Consider the following 20,706-nt stretch of genomic DNA (forward strand, 5'->3'; position numbering starts at 1 on the left):
GTTAAGGAGGGCTCCCCCCCCCCCCTTTTTTTTTCTTTCTTTCTTCTTCTTTTTTAATCATTGTTTTTTATTTTCAAGCATTCTAAGACCAGAGAACAGACATGAGCAGGCTTCCGGGATCTAATCTCACGGTGACCGCCCGCCCCCTAGTGGCCATAAGTAATTAATGTACCCTCCCACGTTGACCGCCTAAAAGCTCACATTCTCCGTCAGTGCATGAAAATCAGGGAGAACCGTGGTGTCTAGAAGCATCATCGTTTAGGTACAGAGGCCAAACACGGAGTTAGCTGCAGCAGGAGGTGGCAGGTTTTCCTGCAAAAGGCTTGCATGGCAGCTACCTCTTGTGCTTTGAGAATACACGTGGTAACTTGCATCTATAATTTCTGATCTAAAGAACTGAGGGGGGAAAAAAAAAAAAATCCCAACCATTTTTATAGGGAGAGCTAGTAAGTGGAAATCCAGGATTTTCTTTCCATATTCATAGTCCTTGCAGTTGTGGTTAGATAGGCCTCTGGGTTTTCACTTTGATGTTTATTTTTCATTGATGTTTGTGATTCAGTCATTAATTTTCCCCCTTTCCCATTCATGATGTTTAAGGTTTGCATAAACTCAATGTGAAATATCCTTCTAGCCTCTATCCTAGTCCATTTTCTCTTTCCTCTGATGGGTGGTCTAGGATTGAAAGGGGCACTGCTGGGGTTGGAGCAGTAAGTACGACATGTCTGCTTGTGAGCTTTCCATTTACACTTCAGATATTACTCAACACCAGGGTTGTTATTATTATTTGTATTACTGTATTATTCTTGTTGTTCAGTTGCTAAGTCTTGTCCAACTCCTTGCCACCCCATGGACTGCAGTTCCTCTATCCTCAACTATCCCCTGGAGTCTGCTCAAATACATGTCCTTTGTGTCGGTGATGCCATCTAACCACCTCATCCTCACAATAGTTTGCAAGAATGATGGGGAAATAAGCCAGACCAGTAATGGTCTTTAATTCATGCAATAGGGTCAGAAGTGTTCTCAACTCTCTAAGCTGGGGACGAGCTGCTTAAAAGTGAAGCAGTTATTCTGCAAAGAGAGACACTGAAAGTCATATGAAGTCATTGTATTTTACTGAGTTATCCTATTTGTACAGGAAAGTGGTACTCATTTTTCCCCTTAATTTGGGAGATTGAGTGCAATTTTTTTTCTTTTGCTTGCACTTTTGAAATATTAAACTCATGTTGCTTATTCAGTATTGGTTTGCTAATTAAACCACCGACAGTTTTTATAGAGTCTAATTATCTCATTTCAGTGCCCAGTTACCCCCCCGAAAATGTCCAAGCCATAGCAACATCACCAGAAAGCATATCAATATCCTGGTCCACGCTTTCCAAGGAAGCCTTGAATGGAATTCTCCAGGGGTTCAGAGTCATTTACTGGGCCAACCTCATGGACGGAGGTAAGAGGATTAAATGACGGGCAATGGAATTTGTACATGCCCCCTCCTGCCCTGGGATTCAGTACAGGCTGGGCACTTCTTTATCGCTGGGTACTTTCCTCCTTCCTCACACTGTTCTGTTCTTGTCTCATATCTGACATTTTAACAGGTGTGTATAGCTGTTTAAAACATTGGTGCTGGTGTTTTAGTCCCTAAATCATGTCTGGGTCTTTTTTATGACCTCATAGCCCACCAGGCTTCTCTGTCCATGGGATTTTCTAGGCGCGAATACTGGAGCTGGTAGCCATTCCCTTCTGCAGATGATCTCCTCGACCCAGGTTTCAAGCCTGTGTCTCTGGCATTGCAGGCAGATTCTTTACTACTGAGCCACCCAGGAAGCCCTTTTTAAAACAGCGTATACTTTCCAAATTTGAAGGATAGGAGGGGGTGGCTGGCACTTGGGATATCTAGGAATAGATGTGTTTTCCTAATTATGAGTATCTATGTCAAGCCTCTGCAGGCAGCACCGAAACCTTGATCCGTATCTAGAAAGTTCTATGTGACGTGTGTCCTAAAAGACTGACCCCTACCTATTCCTGACAGGACCCAGCAGAGAAAGTCCTTGAGCTCCCGCAGTTGAAGTGGAAGGGGTTCAGGAAGAATACTGGAACCAGAGGGTATTATTATCCCTGCGAGGAGGCATTTTATCCCAAACCCTCCATTTTGGGGCTCCTTTCTCTTTTTTTCCCCTCCTCTATCCTCTCTTTCTTCATTCTTCTTGTTTCTTTCTTTCTTTTTTATTCTTTCTTTGCTTTCAAGTCGTGGGAAAAAATCCTCCTGTTTAGGGGCAGGATGTAGGACAAGAGATGGTCAGCTGGGAGGATAGCAAGACTGGGGCTCCAAGCGTCTCAGGCAGAACACAGCTCTGTCTCCGCTTGCAGAGGGTAGGTGCCCTGAGCCAGGCTGAGCCCCACTCCAGGAGCAGGACAGGCTCACCCTGGACTGCACCCCCTAACAGGAAAGGCCCTGCTCTCCGCTTTGGACCGAGGCTGGGGCCTCCCGTGCCTGCTCCCTCCCCCAGGCCCTGTTTCCAGCCTCCTCCCTTCGCCCCCAGCTCCCAGGGTGCCCCCCCTTATCTGGGGCTTCTTTCAGCCCTTCTGCTAGTTTCAGTCGAAGTCCCCGGAGCACCTCCTGCCTCTGCTCACGCCCGCCCGGGTCTGCTCTGACAACCAGGCCGCTGTCTTCACCCGGGTAAACGAAAAACACGGGGCCTCAGAGGCTGCAGGGACCTACTCTTGTGCTCAGTAGTTCAGTCGTGTCCGACTCTTTGTGACCCCATGGACTGTAGCCCGCAGGCTCCTCTCTCCATAGCGTTTCCCAGGCAGGAATCCTGGAGTGGGTTGCCATGGTGCGAGAATGAAGGATGGAAGACACCTCAGCAAAGACAGCTTAATTAATGTGCTAAGTACACAGCGGGGTCCGAGGCTGACTGAGCCCTTTATGTCTGTGACCAGACTTGCATCTCAGAGCTGAGGATCAGCCCCAATTCCTCCTGGTGTCCAGGGTAGCACTTTGCACAGCGCCAGCAGGGGGAGACAGTGATTCACCTTCTGAGCATCTCTGCGCAAAGCTCTTGCCGGACGCTGAGGATGCAGCTCTCTCAGATGGATGCTCTAGTCTAGTGAGACGGGGAGGATGCGCTGAAATAAAGAACCACAAGCCCAGTAATGCACAGCCAGCCCCACCGAGGGACGGAATTAAACAGATGACTCACTTCACCTCATCCCCCAAAAAGAGCTTTAAAAATTCGCATGGATGTCAAGTATGTTGTTGTTTAGTTGCTCAGCTGTGTCCAACTCATTATGACACCAGGACTGTAGCTCCTCTGTCCATGGGGTTCTCCAGACAAGAATCCTGGAGTGGGTTGCCATTTCCATCTTGAGGGTATCTTCCTGACCCAGGGATCAAACCCATGTCTCCTGCATTGGCTGACCAATTCTTTACCATCTGCTCCACCAGGGAGGCCCCAGATGTAAAGTACAGAGCAAAAAAAAAAAATTGCATATTATCTATTTTACTGACATAGTACCATAATATATCATTTCTTCTTCTGATTCTAATCCTCATATTGAGTCAGATTAAATTAAACACCCTAACCGACATACCTGAAGTTAGGATTATACTAAGATTGTTCCTTTTTTGTTCTTTTTAGAAATATTTCCATAATCCAGTGGTGACTATTCATCATATTTTCACATTTCACTCATATTTGCTAATATGAGTGAACCGTCTTAGTTCTATGATGGATGATGTGGTTAATATGATCTAGTCAACTTTATATTTTACAGCTTTAAAAACTTGAATATTTAAAAATTAAAGACTGAATAAAGAATGCTTGGAAATGCGTATAGTTTCTAAAGATACTTCTACTCCCTGTATGAAGATCAAGGTGATGTGATTTAGTGCCTAATGTACAAGTTCTACTCTTAATCTCCAAAAGAAAAAAACTCTCAGCAATGTAAGCCTGCTATGAGCAGCGACATTTTATCTGATATCCCTGAGAGCTAACACTTGGGAATTAGCAGGGAATGTCATAGAATTCATGGATTCTTCTGCACGAATTCCTCAGACTGTGGCTTCGAGGTACCCACAGACATGGAACACATCGTGTTTGTGTAAAGGTTGTACCTGCTTTGCTTGAGAACACACCACACACACACTCACACACTCACACACTCAGGCAGGCTGAGAAGGACATTGTTACTACCCCTGTGGTTTGTATTTTCCCCAAATACTTTCAAAAATAGGCATAAAAAAGCATTTTCTTCTTGCTAATATGACCAGATAAAACAAAAATGGTTAGTTCACTTGCTAGGACAGTTAAATATACAATATGTCCATGAAATTTCTGCATATTTTATTATGTGAAAGTCGAAGAATTTTAAAGACAGAAGCAGCTTCTCTGAGATTACTGGGAAACCGGCCCCATTTCGTCTGAATCCAACTGCTTTTCAACCCTCCTCTCTTTCTTCCAGACAAAAAAGACAGATTCTGAATCAAGCAACACTTAGGTGCCAAACTGGACTTTTGGTGTGATACTGGCAAATCAGGGAGATGGGTGGGGGGAGTCAGTTCCACCCGTTTTGGTTCCTTCCTGAAAACCCTTTAAGAATGAGGGAGGGTATAAATAAATACATAAAAAGTATTTTCTGTTAAAACATAAAGTTTAAAAAAACTTTTATACTGTAAATAGTATGGTTTCTGAATTTCTTTTCTGTATTCATTTTATATTGTTTTACTCATGATTTCAACTGAACACTATTCTTGCCATATATTTTTAAAATTTATTTTATTGAAGTATAGTTGATGTACAATGTTGTGTTAATCTCCATTGTACAGTCCCTTATATATATATTTTTAAATTACTCCACTGGGACTGTGAAAAGTAAACGATAGGAATTGATGTTCAAGCCATGAAGAAGACTGGGAGCTTAAACGAACAACAAATGAAGCACGCTGTTTGCATTTGACTTTTTTCATGATTCTCCTTTTTATTTCTTCCACATGGGCTGGTCAGGAAAGTACCCTTGAAACAGAGGGAATGAGGTGTTTCTGTTGTTGATTCAGGGGCTCTGGGGATTTTTAAAAATGCTTGGGGGTAATTTTAAATAGGGGTTTGGACTGTAGGCCTATTCATGGTTCGTGATAAATTCACTCACCCAAATAATGTGGACCCCAGTATGAGTCAACATCCAAACACTAATCCCAATTAGTGTGGTAATTCATGATCTGGTGTATTAAAAAGATCAGGTACCCCACTTTGCCCTTCTCTTCTCAACTCTTCTCTTCTACATCACTATTTCTCACCCAGAAACAGCCAGCTCCTTCGGCATGCCTTCCCTGGGCTATAATTAGAGATCGTATTTCCCCTGTGACATAGAGACCCTGGACCCTTCTTAAAGACAAAAACAAAAAGCAAAACCAGAGGTCATAAGATGTAGTATAGTTCTCATAACTAGCCCCGGCACACAGCCCCCAGGAACCCCTTTCCTGAGTTGCATTATGTTTTCCCTGATTGTGTAAGTGTGTGTTTAATCTTTGTTGTTGTTCAGCCACTAAGTCATGTCCAACTCTTTGCAAACCCATGGACTACAGCACGCCAGGCTTTTCAGTCCTTCACCAATTCCCAGAGCTTGCTCAAACTTATGTCCATCGAGTTGGGGATGCCATCCAACCATCTCATCTTCTGTTCTCCCCTTCTCCTCCTGCCTTCAATCTTTCCCACCATCAGGGTCTTTTCTTATGAGTCAGCTCTTCACATCAGGTGATCAAAGCATTGGAGCTTCAGTTTCAGCATCAGTACTTACAATGAATATTCAGTACTGATTTCCTTTAGGATTGACTGGTTTGATCTCTTTGTAATCCAAGGGACTCTCAAGAGTCTTCTCCAACACCACAGTTCAAAAGCATCAACTCTTCGGCACTCAGCCTTCCTTATGGTCCAACTCTCACATCCATAATGACTGCTGGAAAAACCATGGCTTTAACTATACAGACCTTTGTCAGCAAAGTAACGTCTCTGTCTTTTAAAATGCTGTCTAGGTTTGTCATTGGAGAAGGAAATGGCAACCCACTCCAGTACTATTGCTTGGAAAATCCCATGGACAGAGGAGCCTGGTAGGCTGCAGTCCATGGGGTCACAAAGAGTCGGACACGACTGAGTGACTTCACTCACTTTAGGCTTGTCATAGCTTTTCTTCCAAGGAGCAAGGGTCTTTTAATTTTGTGACTGCAGTCACCATCTGCAGTGATTTTGGAGCCCAAGAAAATGAAGTCTGACACTGTTTCCAATGTTTCCCCATCTATTTGCCATGAAGTGGTGGGACCAGATACTATGATCTTAGTTTTCTGAATGTTGAGTTTTAAGCCAGGTTTTTCACTCTGCCCTTTCACCTTCATCAAGAGGCTCTTTTGTTCACCTTTGCTTTCTGCCATAAGGGTGGTGTCATCTGCATATCTGAGGTTACTGATACTTCTCCCGGCAATCTTGACTCCAACTTGTCCTTCATCCAGCCTGCCATTTCACATGATGTCCTCTACATATAGGTTAAATAAGCAGCGTGACAATATACAGCCTTGACCTACTCATTTCCCAATTTGGAACCAGTCTGTTTTTCCACGTCTGGTTCTAACTGTTGCTTCTTGACCTGCATACTAGTTTCTCAGGAGGCAGATTAGATGGTCTGGTATTCCCATCTCTTTAATAATTTTCCACAGTTTGTTGTGATCCATGCAGTCAAAGGCTTTAGCATAGTCAGTGAGGCAGAAGTAGATGTTTTTCTGGAATTCTCTTGCTTTTTCTACTATCCAACGGATGTTGGCAATTTGATCTCTGGTTCCTCTGCCTTTTCTCAATCCAGCTTGAACATCTGGAAGTTCAATATATACTATTGAAGCCTGGGTTGGAGAATTTTAAACATTACTTTGGTAGCATGTGAAATGAGTGCAATTGTGTGGTAATTTGAACATTCTTTGACATTGCCCTTCTTTGGCATAATCTTTGTCACATATAAAAGTTCCTAAATCTGAAAAGATCTTAATGAGAACTATACTTGCATTTTTTTCATTAGCATTTGACTTTTTTATGCTACTCCCATTGATCTATATTATCTATGTTCAGGAAAATGAAAATTATAAATGAATAATGTAATAGAGATCTGATGGCCACCTAGGAAAGACTATTCTTTCACAGGAAAGAATTTCTAACCCATCTGAGGGTAATGATTGTCAACTTTCCAAGTGCACAAGGACCACATAGGAGCAAACATTTTTCTCATTTTCACTAGCCATCTGCTGTGACTTCTAAATTGTGGCCCTTGAAAGTCTGCCACTGGCTGGTAGCCCCCGGAGACACTGGACCTCAGGCATCTTTGGGGGGCTGCACCCTTGTCCTGCCCTCCCCCCAGCAAAACATCCTGCCTCCAGAACTTGCCCATGAGCTGCCCATGGTGGAAACAGGCCTTGGGCTCCTGTTGGGTCCGGGGCCATGCCTGAGACGCATTGTTTCTCCCGTCCCCTCCCAACCAACCATCATCAAACACAGGGGTCCCTGGCATGAGGGTGACAAACCTCGACTACCCCTGCTTTATTTGAAATTCAGCTTTCCTACTATGTCCAATTCAGCCTTGATATCACCTTTTGATGACAAAAGGTCAAAACAGACATTCATAGTCACCATAACCCCAAAATAACTGACCACTAATCTCCGAACGTCCATGCAACATGCTAGGAGGACAAGAGAGAAGAACAAAGAGCAAGAAGGGAAAACCAGGCTGGCAGAAACCCAGCTCCTCCAGCCAACATGCATCCACCCAGCATCCGCAGGGAGTAGCTGAGAGTGTGGACCGCGGGCACGCGGCCAAAGCATGCGGTACCACAGCCCACACTCTCAGCCTTTGTGCTCAGGTTCGTGACCTGGCGAAGACACTGAGCCGCTCTCTGCCTCAGTTTCCCCTCCTGTAAAAGGAATGGCCAGTGGAAACAAAAGGATAGTCGTGTTGAGTGAGTGAGTTAGCATGGGAACCCAGCACAGGGCCCCTTGGGAGGAACGTGGTGCGTCAGCTATGTTTCCTGAGGCCGGAGAAAGCAAGAGACACCGCGGGACACCTTGTTGTGAGCGTCGTGTGCAGAGATGAGCAGACACGACGGAGGTCTCCTTCCTGGCCCAGCTCCCACCCCCCTTCTCAGTAACCCAGCCCATCAGGCACAGGGATCGGGCTGCTCCAAACATTCTGCAAATGACCACTTGCCCTAAAGGTGGGCAGCTCTTTGGCCCGTCTCTCCTCTGGCTCTTCTGCCAATGGCTCATTTCTAAATCCAGAGCACCCCTGTGGGTATTTCACAAGACTCTGAGTTTTCTCAAGCTGCCATGCGTCATGGGCTTCAGGCGGGGCCAGCGTAAAGTTGCATCTTTGCATGTCATTATCTGATCCCGCTGCAGAACACAAAGCATTTTTAGCTGACAACACGTTCCTGACACATCGACCTGTCACGTGGGCAAGGAGTTCACTCCAGGTGACGGGAGGGGTGTGCTGGGCCACCGCAGTTTAAGTTAGGTGCTAGAGAGCACATGTACCTTAAAGGGGTCTGCTTATTTTAACCAGAAAACAAAGCTCGACTTGTAGAAGCTTCTTAGTGAGCAGTTAGAACTATCTTTGTGCAGTGGTCCTGGCTTCCTGGGGCCAGGGTGCAGGGAATCTGCTGGGTTACTCCTGCTTGGGGACCGTTCCAGAGGGGCCTGTTGGCATTGGGTTTATAACACTTAACTGGACTGAACTGCTGTTTTCCAGACTACTTTTCTTCCTGGCCCTCTGTGGCAATTTGGTGCAAATAATGTTTTTCAAGAGACTACAAAGGGTCAGCGTCTCAAGAAGGCTGTGCCCACACCCCTGAGTGATTTCAGGGCGTGATTGATGGGGGCCCAGAACTGGGCCGCAGTAAGAACATGCCAACAGCCATGGTAACACGCTCGTGTTTTCTTGTCCTCCAGAGCTGGGCGAGATTAAAAACGTCACCACCACGCAGCCCTCCCTCGAGTTGGATGGGCTGGAGAAATACACCAACTACAGCATCCAGGTGCTGGCCTTTACCCGGGCTGGAGACGGTGTCCGGAGCGAGCAGATCTTCACCCGGACCAAAGAGGATGGTGAGCAAGGGGGCAGGTCGTGGGGGGTGCTCAGGTCCCGTCTGAACCTCCAGGGGACGCATAGGAGGCTCCTGCATTCCGAGGAAGGAGCCATTGTCGGAAAGGCTGGGTCAGAGGGTTCATTCACCCACCGATTCCTGACTTGGCTCCTTGAAAACTTTTTGCTCCCTCCTAAAATATTCCAGCATGATTCAGACCACACTTCCTGTGTCAGCTTTGTTTGATTTATCCATTGTTTCTCTCTTCCCCTGGCTACTGTCCATGGGGTCGCAAAGAGTCTGACATGACTGAGTGACTTCACTTTCACTTTTTTCACTTTCTCTCTTCCCCTATAATTTTTCATTCTTTTTTGGGGAGCCACGTGCAAAGTCGTTTCAGTTGTGTCCGACTCCGTGCAACCCCATGGGCTGCAGCCCGCCAGGCTCCGCTGTCTGTGGGTTTCTCCAGGCAAGAACACTGGAGTGCGTTGCCATGCCCTGCTCCAGGGGATCTTCTCAACCCAGGGATCAAACCCACGTCTCTTACATCTCCTGCATTGGCAGGCAGTCTTTACCACTAGAGCCACCTGGGATGCCCTTGGGGGACCACATATTATTTTAAAGAGAAGTGCCTCTTATCTCAGGGCTGTAATGCAGGCCACCCCTGTCATTTACCATTAGAATCATTTCAGTGACCCTTTAGCTATTAGTGTAAGCTCTAACCAATTCCATCTCTCCACTTAAAAATTATGTAATAATCTACATCATCCTATGCTTTGCCAACTTTGGAGTAACATTAGAATAAGCCCTCAATTTGAGAATTTCATGTTAATTTTTTAAAATTTCTTACAAGGGTTTTTGGGGCTTACCTCATAGCTCAATTGCTAAAGAATCCGCCTGCAATGCAGGAGACCCCAGGTTGATTCCTGGGTCGGGAAGATCCACTGAAGAAGGGAAAGGCTACCTATTCCAGTATTCTGGCTGGAGGATTCCATGGACTGTATAGTCCATGGGGGTCACAGTGGTGGACACGACTGAGCAACTTTCACTTTCACAAGGGTTTATGATGATTTAGTAAAATTTTAATTATAGCACATTTCTTAGATCACTAGTCTTACTGTTCCATGAAGTTTGGACTTGGTTATATGGCTGTTCCCCAATCCTATAAAACCTGTACGGTGAGTCATGTTTTATATTAAGGGAAAGCCTGATCCGAGATGTATTGAAGAATAATTTGACTTCTGATACATATTATAGCTGAAGAAGGAAATAGCAACCCATTCCAGTATGCTTCCCTAGGAAATCCCATGGACAAAGGAGCCTGGTGGGCTCCCATCCATGGAGGTCACAAAGAGTCAGATATTACTGAGTGATGAAACATGAGCAAACATATTATAGCAATAGTGAAAAAGCAGTTTCCACCTTAATAAAGGAGGGGCAACTGATGTCAAATTGATTCCTGTGTGGAATTTTCCAGATTGGAGTTCAGAATTATACCAGAGCCAGGATTGAGATGCAACCACTACATCTCAATTTTGCTGTTTTGGCTCCACAATTTATTTATTTATTTATTTATTTTTTGGCTTCTTTCAGACCTAAGTTCCCTAGGAAGCTGGTCAGGGCAGGGGTGGGAGAATTACTGTTCACTGCCCATGACTGCCTGTGTGTGGGCAGGGTAGATATTCTTTACTGTGCATGAGAGAGTGTGTGTGTGTGTGTGTGTGTTCATTCACTCAATCATGTCCACCTTTCTGTGGCCCTATGGACTCTAGCCCACCAGGGTCCTCTGCCCATGGGATTCTCCAGGCAAGAATACTGGAGTGGGTTGCCATGCCCTCCTCCAGGGGATCTTCCCACCCCAAGGATTGAACCCGCATCTCTTATGTCTCCTGCATTGGCAGGCAGGTTCTTTACCACTCGCATCACCTGGGAAGCCCGATGTCCTTTGCTACCTAGAATATCAGCATGCTGCTGCTTCGCCCATGACTGTCCTGTGGGGACAAGGCTAGGGACATGCACTTGGAGGCCTGGAGACACTCTCCCCTTCAGCTTGTCTGTCTCCTAAGGACACTCCCCTGATGCTAACAGCACATCTCTCTGCTCTCCCCTCAGGGAACCCAGCCCTGCCCCTGAAGCAGCCTATCCATCTGCCCTCCCACCATTATCTTCACTAGCCCTTCTTGCATTCTAGTTCCTGCACACAGATTAAACCTCATCACCCCCAGTCTTTCTAGGACACACGAGTAATTATTCCCAGTTATAGGCAGGTGCCAGTCATTTTGCTCAGTTATTGGATTCTTTAGGGAAATCTAAGATCAAACTACCATACCATTAAGAAGTCACAGGTTCAAAGAGATGTCTGCAAAGCTATGTCCTGAGTGAATAATTTAATTCTTTAAATTATTATTTAAAAAATTTAATTTTTAAATACATTTAAATTTAAAATTTAAAACACAATAAATAAATTTAAAATAAATTTTAAATTTAAAATAATTTTTAAATATTTATTTATTTATTTATTTATTTGGCTGTGCTGGTTTCAGTTGCAGCACACACTATCTTTTAGCTGAAGCATGTGGGCTCTAGTTCCCTGACCAGGGATCAAACCCAGGCCCTCTTCATTGAAAGTGTGGGTTCTCAGCCACCAGACCACCGGAGAAGTCCCTAATTTTTAAAATGCAATAAACAAAGAGTCACATCAAGATGTTTGCTATGCCACCTGCTGCCCAGGGGACTTTGGCACCTTATCACACTTTCTCTGAACTGAACCATCTTCATGTACCAAATTTCCATGACAATCAGATTGCAGAGAATTAAAATCTAAAAGGTGAATTGATGTGTGCAAACATCACCTAGCTTGACACATAGTGGGACGGTTCCTGACACTAGACATTTGATTATTTGATCTCCACTCCTTCAGAGCGAGGGTGGAACTGTCTTTTGCATTGCTAAGCAATAACACAGATGTCATTGGAATTAGTATTTAAAGAGCAAATTGATTGACAACATGAATTTTGACACCTGCATTTTTCAGAAGAAAGTACAGAAATCCAGTGAAAGGGGAAGGCTCGCCACTGCTCCCTCACTGGGATCAATTTTTAATTACTCCTTCAAATTTAGAAATTTTCATAGAGTTCTACCTCAAAGCTTGGCCCTGAGACCCAAAGTCTGATTTTTTAATCAATTATTCCCTTCTTTCATATCCAGTGCTTATAGTAAGGGGAGATGCAATTGATTGCAGAAGGTCCTGCCTCAGGTATATCTGTTACCCCAGGAAGGAGGTCAGGAATTCCACTTGTGGTCGTGGGTGGATGAAAAGTGATACAAAACTGAGGGTCGATATTTACTTGGGAAAAATCATTAGCATGTTCAAAAAGAAGCAGAGTAGAGATTGGGGGAAAGGAGAGAAAAACTGGTATAACAATAAGCCTATCTCCCAAAATCACATAAAAAACACACCAATCTAGAAATGGTGAAGAATTGTGCCAGCCGTGGATGTGAGTTGGACCAAAAAGATGGCTGAGTGCTGAAGAATTGATGCTTTTGAACTGTGGTGCTGGAGAAGACCCTTGAGAGTCCCTTGGACTGCTAAGAGATCAAAGCAGCCAATCCTAAAGGAAATCAACCCTGAATAGTCATTGGAAGGACCGATGCTGAAGCTGAAGCTCCAATACTTTGGCCACCAGATGCAAAGAACTGACTCCTTGAAAAAGACCCTGATGTTGGGAAAAATTGAAAGCAGGAGGAGGAGGGAATGACAGAGGATGAGAGGGTTGAATGGCATCACCGACTCAATGGACATGAGTTTGAGCAAGTTCCGGGAGTTGGTGATGGACATGGAAGCCTGGTGTACTACAGTCCATGAGGTCACAAAGAGTTGGACATGACTGAGCAACTGAACTGAAGTAGTTTATCAGTGTCTATAAAGATTCTTGGTCATATTCTCCAAGAATATGGAGATCCTTCATATACATCTGTGCTGTAGACTGTTGGACACATTATTGGGTCCATAGACAAGTCTCAGATCCATCAGGACCATAGTCATGGTCCATGGATACATCCTTAAGGTCTGGAAGAATTGCTTACATTTCAGATTCTCTTCCCAATGTTCAATGAGAACTGTTCAATCAATGAGAACTTGCATTTTTATTATTGCTTCAAGACTACGAAAGATTACTTGTGGATCTAGCTTTCTGGACACAAGATAACTAATTCTGAATTCTAAAATGTTTGTGAAATCGTAATGCCATTTTATTTGCTGAGATTGTAATCTGAGCAAAGCCATGGAGAAACAGAACACACACAAACACAATCTAATAATTTTCCAATTATTTTCATCCTGCATGCCTGAGGTAGTTTCAGCCTTGATCCTTTTCTTCAAAGTAAACATTGCACATGTATAAATAGAGATGGTTTAAGTGCAAATGTTTACTGAATGCATCGCAGTGCACAGAGCTCTGTGAGTTGACGTGTGGGAAGGTCACCTGAAACTGTGATATGTGATCTTTGGTCCCTGCTGCCATGGTTAGCAATCTCTTTGTCAGGACATCTCAAAGTGGAGCTAAGAGCAAGAGAAAAAGCAACAGAATCAGCATATTTCTGAGTCCTCTGGCCATTCCTATCTTGAGCCATGCATCCCCTGGATGGCACGGATGGGGTGTTCTCAGATGATAGAGTAACCATACCTTGGTTTACCTTAGAAGTGATGGACTCTGTGTGTGTGTGTGTGTGTGCATTTGTCTAGCCCTTCAGGAAACACAGAAGGCTTTGTATCAGCACTGCTCCGGAGTCCTGCTGCAGCGGGCAGGGTTGGGATTTGCTCTGTGCGGTCGTCACACACACAGCCACACAGTAGGCCAGGATATCCCAGGAGGGCTTCCACCCTGTGGGCGTCAAAACTCCCTGCACTGTGGGGATTCTCACATGGGCTCCTGGGGCCCCCAGAGGTATCCAGTGGTGATCGGGAGGCCCTTGGGGGACTCCCTGCTCTGCTTCAGGAAGCGCCCCTCCACTTCCATCATGTTATACATGGGTCTCCCACATGACACTATAAAGGAATTTCCCAGTTTAAAGGCTGTTTGGAAACCACAGCTCTTGTGAGAGCAAAGGCCAGACATAATGGAGTGTGATGGAAACTGCTTGGGTGTGAGGATACAGCCATTGTGGGTATGTCCCTGCAGCCCCGCGTCTCTGTGGCTCCAGTGGACCCAGGTGTTATGGTGGGTCACATGTACACACAGGTGGAGAAACACATCACACACATCACATACGCATGCATGACACACGTGCACACATAGACAGTACACACACATACCACACGCACTATGCACATATACTAACACTGTACATAACACACACACACCACACATACCACATACACATACACCACACAAATATACAATATGCACAAACCACACACACCGCAAACATGTACTTACACTATACATACCACACTCACTCCACACATATCACGTACACATACATGACAAGCATGCACACATACACAATACACACCCACCACAAGTCACACACACATGCACACATAAACAGTGCAAACACACCACAAGCCACACACACCACACACATGCACACACTATATACGTGCACTCACACTACACATACCATACACACCACACACATCACATACACATACATTACACATATGCACACACACTATAAACACACATTACACATACCACACACACACCATGTATCACATACACCACATACACACAAACACACCATTTGCCCAATACATAGGCAGACATACTATACACACACATCTCACACATCACACAAATCACAAAGCTCACATCACATACACAAATACTACACACACCAGACAAGCCATAACCCCCTCCCCCCCCACACACACACGCACACCCCTGCCTGTGACTGATCATCGAGGCCAGAAAAATGATGATGATAAAAATGAAGTTGGCCGAAGTGTCTGTAAGATCCTTAGACTTCTGTCTTACTTCCAATCGAGGCAGTAATTTTACAGAGCAATAACATTGATGTTTCACCTTAAGATACACTATTAGATGGCTGGACTGTAAGGATTCATTTTGTATGTTGTACAGCAAATCCTCACAACCTTAAAAAAATACAAATTCATTATCTGACCATTTCCTGGGGTCAGGAGTCCAGGTACTGTTGTCTGAGTACCCCACTCAGGACCTCACAGGCTGAAATCACCATGGCTACTGGGCCTGGAGTCTCACCTGAGGTTAGGTCCTCACCCAAGTTCACTGGTGTGCATGCTTAGTCATGTCCAACTCTTTGCAACCCTATGGACTGTAGCCTGCCAGGCTCCTCTATCCACGGGTTTCTCCAGGCAAGAATGAGAGAGAATGAAAGTCGCTCAGTCATGTCCAGCTCTTTGCGACCTCATAGCCTATACAGTCCATGGAATTCTCCAGGCTAGAATACTGGAGTGGGTGGCCTTTCCCTTCTCCAGGGGATCCTCCCAACCCAGAGATCGATCCCAGGTCTCCCACATTGCAGGCGGATTCTTTACCAGCTGAGCCACAATGGAAGCCCAAGAATATTGGAGTGGGTAGCCTATGCCTTCTCCTGGGGATCTTCGCAACCCAGGAATCGAACCAGGGTCTCCTGCATTGCAGGTGGATTCTTTACCAGCTGAGCTATGAGGGAAGTACCACACAAGAATCCTGGAGTAGATTTCTATGCTCTCCTCTGTGGATCTTCACAGCCTAGGGATCGATCCCACATCTCTTATGTCTCCTGCATTGGCAGGCAGGTTCTTTACTGCTGAGCCACCTGGGAATCCCGAGCTCACTGGTGTTGGGCAGGAACCATTTCCATGTGACCTCAAGGCTGAGACCATCTTCTTGGCTCCAAGAGGCCATGCCCCCATCCCTGTCACGTGGCCCAGCAGGGTCTCACGGTCATGTGGTCACAGTGGGGCACCTTGCCCCTCATCACCCACAGGACCTTGTCTCTACAATTCCAACCCCTGTCTGACTTCTAGACCCTCTTTTAAGCTGCTCATCTGATTAGGTCTGGCCCACCCAAGGTACTCCCCTTTCAAATAACTTAAAGCCAGCTGATTGTGTCCTTAACATATCTGCAAAATCCCTTCACCTTTGCGCAACATGTAACCTGATTTTGAAAATGATCCATCCATCACAGTGACAGGTACCACCCACATGGAGGGGGAAGTAATTACGCAGGTGTGTACATCAGGGGGTGAGAATCTTGGGCACTGTCTTAGCACCTTGCCTGCCACACTCAGCTCATTTAGAAAGTCTGCTTGGAGGACCTCATAGGTTCCAGGTATTGGCCAGGGCCCTGGAGACAGAGAAGAGAACAGGATGACCTGATGAGGCTTGCAGGCTGGTGGGGGAGTCATATATTTACCAGTCACTCCTGAGTGGCTTATGACCCCAAGTATCATGAAGAAGAGTCTTCAGAGAACCCGGGAGTCCTAACCTCATCAAAGCTGGTGACAGAGAGGGTTTTCTTGAGAAAGTGGGAGTTAGCAGAAGATGAGTGATGAGTAAGCGTTGTCAAGGATGAGGTGGAGGGTGGGAAATGATCCCAGGCAAGAGGAGCCTAAGGCTCTCGGTCATCATGTGTCAATGACCCAATGTGGGAGATGCACCCCACATCTGGGGACCTAAAATAGGGTCCAGTTCTAAGGAATGACATAAAGCCAGGAAGAAAGCCCAGTATCGACTGGATTTGTCCACATGGAGGTTTAAAGGGGAAATTTATATGTCCTCTGACAGGCAGAGAGGAGGGAAGAGAAATTATAGGTTTTGGCTCTTGCAACCAAGAAGGTGACTGTGCCATTGTCTGCACTAGGGGAGGAGGGAGGCATCAGAGAGAAGGTGGTGAGCCTGTTTGGAAAAGGATAGTTCTAAGGTTTGTGAGTCAAGAGTGGAAATGCCGGGGTGATCGGATGCTTGTTAGATATGTGAGCTATAAGAGCACCTTGCTGCAGAGAGGAGGTCCAGGCCCTTGCTCTGCAACAAGAGAAGCCACAGCAATGAGAAACCTGTGCACCACAACTAGAGAAAGCCCACACACAGCAACAAAGATCCAGCACAGCCTAAGTAAATAAATAAATAAAATGTTTATCTGAATGAAAGGAAACATCAGGGAGGAAGGGCATTCAGGCCAAACTGACCTCACTGGAATTTTGCAGAAGGCAATGAGGATGATCAGATATTACCTGGGGCTGACAGAGAATGGAGACTTTGATCAGATATCAAAGGTGATCAGACACTGTGGGCATTTCATGTGTCGTGTGGCAGCTTCCCAGGTGGAGCAGCGGGAAAGAGTCTGTCTGCAGCACAGGAGATGCAGGAGACACGGATTGAATCCCTGAGTCAGGAAAATCCCTGGAGGAGGAAACGGCAACCCACTCCAGTATTCTCGCCTGGGAAATCCCATGGACACAGGAGCCTGGCAGGCTACAGTCCATGGGGTCACAAAGAGTCGGACACGACTGAGTGACTGAACGCACTGGCTAAACTGATTGAGCAGGATTCTTGTTGAAGTGAGCTCTTAGGGGACATGGCCAAGAATAGAACTTATGCAGCTCTCAGATCATTGGTCAGAGAGACATTGTGTCAGCACCCAGGGCGGCTGTAACAATGTCCCTCAGACTGGGGGACCAACAGCAGGAATGTGTCCTCTCCCGGTTCTGGAGGCCAGAAGGTCAAGGTCAAGGTGTAGGCAGGGTCTGTGAGGGAGCACAACTCCCCGGCTTGCGGGTGGACATCTTCTCCCTGTGTCTTTACATCGTTTCCCCCTGCCATGGCCTCTCTGTGTCCATACCTCCTTTTTCACAAAGACACCAGCCACAGTGGGTCAGGGCTCACCCAAATGACCCCACTTTAACTTGATTGTTTCTGTAAAGATACCATCTCCAGATAAGGTCACTTTCTGGGGTAGTAGAGTTAGAGCTTCAACATGTGGGTGTCAACTGAAAAAAAAAAGCACAACATGCGAGTTGTGAATTAAGTTTTATTTGTGGCATAATGAGGACTATAACCCGGGAGACAGGTTTTCAGAAAGCTCTGAGAAATCACCCCAAAGAGGTAGGGGGATGGTCAGTGTATATATGATTTTTATGAAGGGATTACTCACAATTGGAAATACATTTTGGCAGAGACTCACTGCTGGTCATAAGGAGCAGACGTCACCATGAAAGATTTTAGTGCTTTTCTAGATATGAGGAGAGGCAAGAAGTGGGCGCATAAAATCTCCTCTATCTGAAGACTTGTTCTGCCAGTTCTTCCCAGAGCAGAGGGCTTCATTCCTGATTTCCACACTGAACTCCTTTCCAGAGGTGTTGAAAGTCAGAAGTTGCAGGGGCCATGATTTAATCCTTGTAGAGGTGGATTGGCAAGTACCAGTTTGTAATTGGCACAGGTTTTTGGGGACACAATTCAGACCCCAACACTGACTCCTGAAGAGCAGAGCAGAGAGAGTGGCCAGGCCAGTGGGGTCCTGTGGGGTAGGGGGACAGAGTTGAGTGCAGCATTGGGGGAGGGGAAAGCACCATCATTTTGTGACTAAATGTTCTACTTTTCCAGTTCCAGGTCCCCCTGCCGGAGTCAAGGCGGCCGCGGCCTCAGCCTCCATGGTCTTCGTGTCCTGGCTCCCACCCCTCAAGCTGAATGGCATCATTCGAAAGTACACGGTGTTCTGCTCACACCCCTACCCCACAGTAAGTTTGTAAATCACCCTGTGCCTTTCAAGCATCTTCCAGAAACAAGCCTCGGTCTCCCATCTGGGTCATTCTCCTTTTGTTTCCACCTACTTGGGTCTTCCCAGTGGTTTTATTTTTCTCTCTGCTGTCTCCACATACAAAGCAAGGTTCTCATTACCACCTCATTTGAAAATAGACTTCTGAATCCTTCTCAGGGACACAATTGTCTGGAATTATTGTTTATTGGGTAAGTTCCCACAAAACTGCCAGCTGGCTTATCAAAATCAAAACCCAGAAGGCTTAATTGATAGTCAGTGGACAATGTCTATTGATTTTGCTGTAGCACCTGTCTTCAAATGCCTCCCCCGCCTCCTTCCCACCTCCCACCTTGCCTTCCTTCCCTCCCCATCCCCCACTGAGACTTAACAGCAGACAAACTCCTGTTGTCCTAGAAATGAGGGACTTTATCAACCATCTGTGACCCTCCCAAGTACAGTGTGTGTGTGTGTGTGTGTGTGTGTGTGTGTGTGCGCGCGCGCGCGCGCGCGCGTGCACGCTCAGTTGCTAAGTCACATCCAACTCTCTGTGACCCCGTGGACTGCAGCCCACCAGGCTTCTCTGTTCATGGACTTCTCCAGGCAAGAATGCTGGAGTGAGCTGTCATGCCCTTCTCTTTCCCAACCCAGGGATCCAACCTCTATCACTTGCGTCTCCTGCATTGACAGGCAGGTTCTTTACCACAAGGGCCACCTGGGAAGCCCCCAAGGACAATAGTTAGCTTCATTCATTGTGGAGGAATTAAAAATTAGAGTACTTAATATTTCAAAGTGCAGTATTTATTTTCATTAATATCATCACTGAATAATACTTACAGAGTAAGACTGTTTCTTAAACAACAACAACAAAAAAATTGAGTATCCAAGAAGGACATCATAAAGAAAACAAAAAAATGGTTCATCAAATTGATGATGTCTTCATAGAAATATTTATGGCCTTGCCTGAGGTAGGCACTATGTCCAATCCATCCTTCTACCTCCCAGCTCCTGGCATAAAACTTGACCTGCATAGCCATTCAATAAGTGCTTGTGGGATGAATATGCAAAGTAAGTTTGGCTTTATTGTGGTAAAATATTATAACATAAAATGTACCTTTTCTAAGTGTTTGGTTCAGTGGCATTAAGTCCATTCTCATTGCTGGGCAACCATCAGCACCATCCGTCTCCAGAATTCTTTTCATCTTCCCAAACTGAAGCTCTGTCCCCGTTCAGCAACAGCTCCCCACTTCTCCTCCCCTGGGCCCTGGCAACCACCCCAAGTCTGTGTATGTATTAATCGCTGAGTCCTGTCCTGCTCTTTGCAACCCCACGGACTGTATCCCAGCAGGCTCCTCTGCCCATGGGATTTCTTAGGCAAGAATACTGGAACTGGTTGCCATTCCTTCTCGAGAGGATCTTCCCAACCCAGGAAAGTCTAGGAATCTCATGCATGTCAGCAGAATCAGATAGTGTTTCTTTCTGTGCCTGGCTTATCTCACTGAGTGTGTTTGAGGTGAATCCACGCTGTAACATGTGTCAGAATTTCCTTCCTTTTGAAGACTGAATAGCATTCCTGAACTAATTTAGTAATTAAATTTTAATTAAAATGGCATGTTTCCCCAAGTCTAGAGTCTAAATGGGTCCAGAGGCCTGGTGGTCCCCCTAAAAAGTGAGGATGATTAGCAGTGGGGAGCCAGGGGGAGAGCGGGACTGAGGCTCACAGGGGCTCATCTCTCACTGAAAAGTATCAATTGTACGTTCCGCTGTTTATCCGTCAACAGCAGCACCTCTGGAGTTGACGTGGAGACTTAGAAGTAATATGCTCACAGTTGGGTTTCAGGACTTGTGTGACTTCCTTATTTGGTTTCAAACATGCTATTAAT

The 20,706-nt window shown here is 45.7% G+C and overlaps 1 protein-coding gene across 1 annotated transcript in view; it reads left to right on the forward strand.

Moving 5' to 3' along the window:
- The window catches only part of DSCAM (DS cell adhesion molecule), a 664,082-nt gene that overhangs the window by 548,391 nt on the left and 94,985 nt on the right, over positions 1-20,706 (forward strand). Inside the window, exons 18-20 of the mRNA XM_061168054.1 lie at positions 1,295-1,441; positions 8,970-9,125; positions 18,673-18,806. Coding sequence (XP_061024037.1) covers positions 1,295-1,441; positions 8,970-9,125; positions 18,673-18,806 — 437 coding nt within the window. The remainder of the gene's footprint in view (positions 1-1,294; positions 1,442-8,969; positions 9,126-18,672; positions 18,807-20,706) is intronic.

This window comes from Dama dama, chromosome 19, assembly GCF_033118175.1.
Source record: "Dama dama isolate Ldn47 chromosome 19, ASM3311817v1, whole genome shotgun sequence".
NCBI lineage: Eukaryota > Metazoa > Chordata > Mammalia > Artiodactyla > Cervidae > Dama > Dama dama.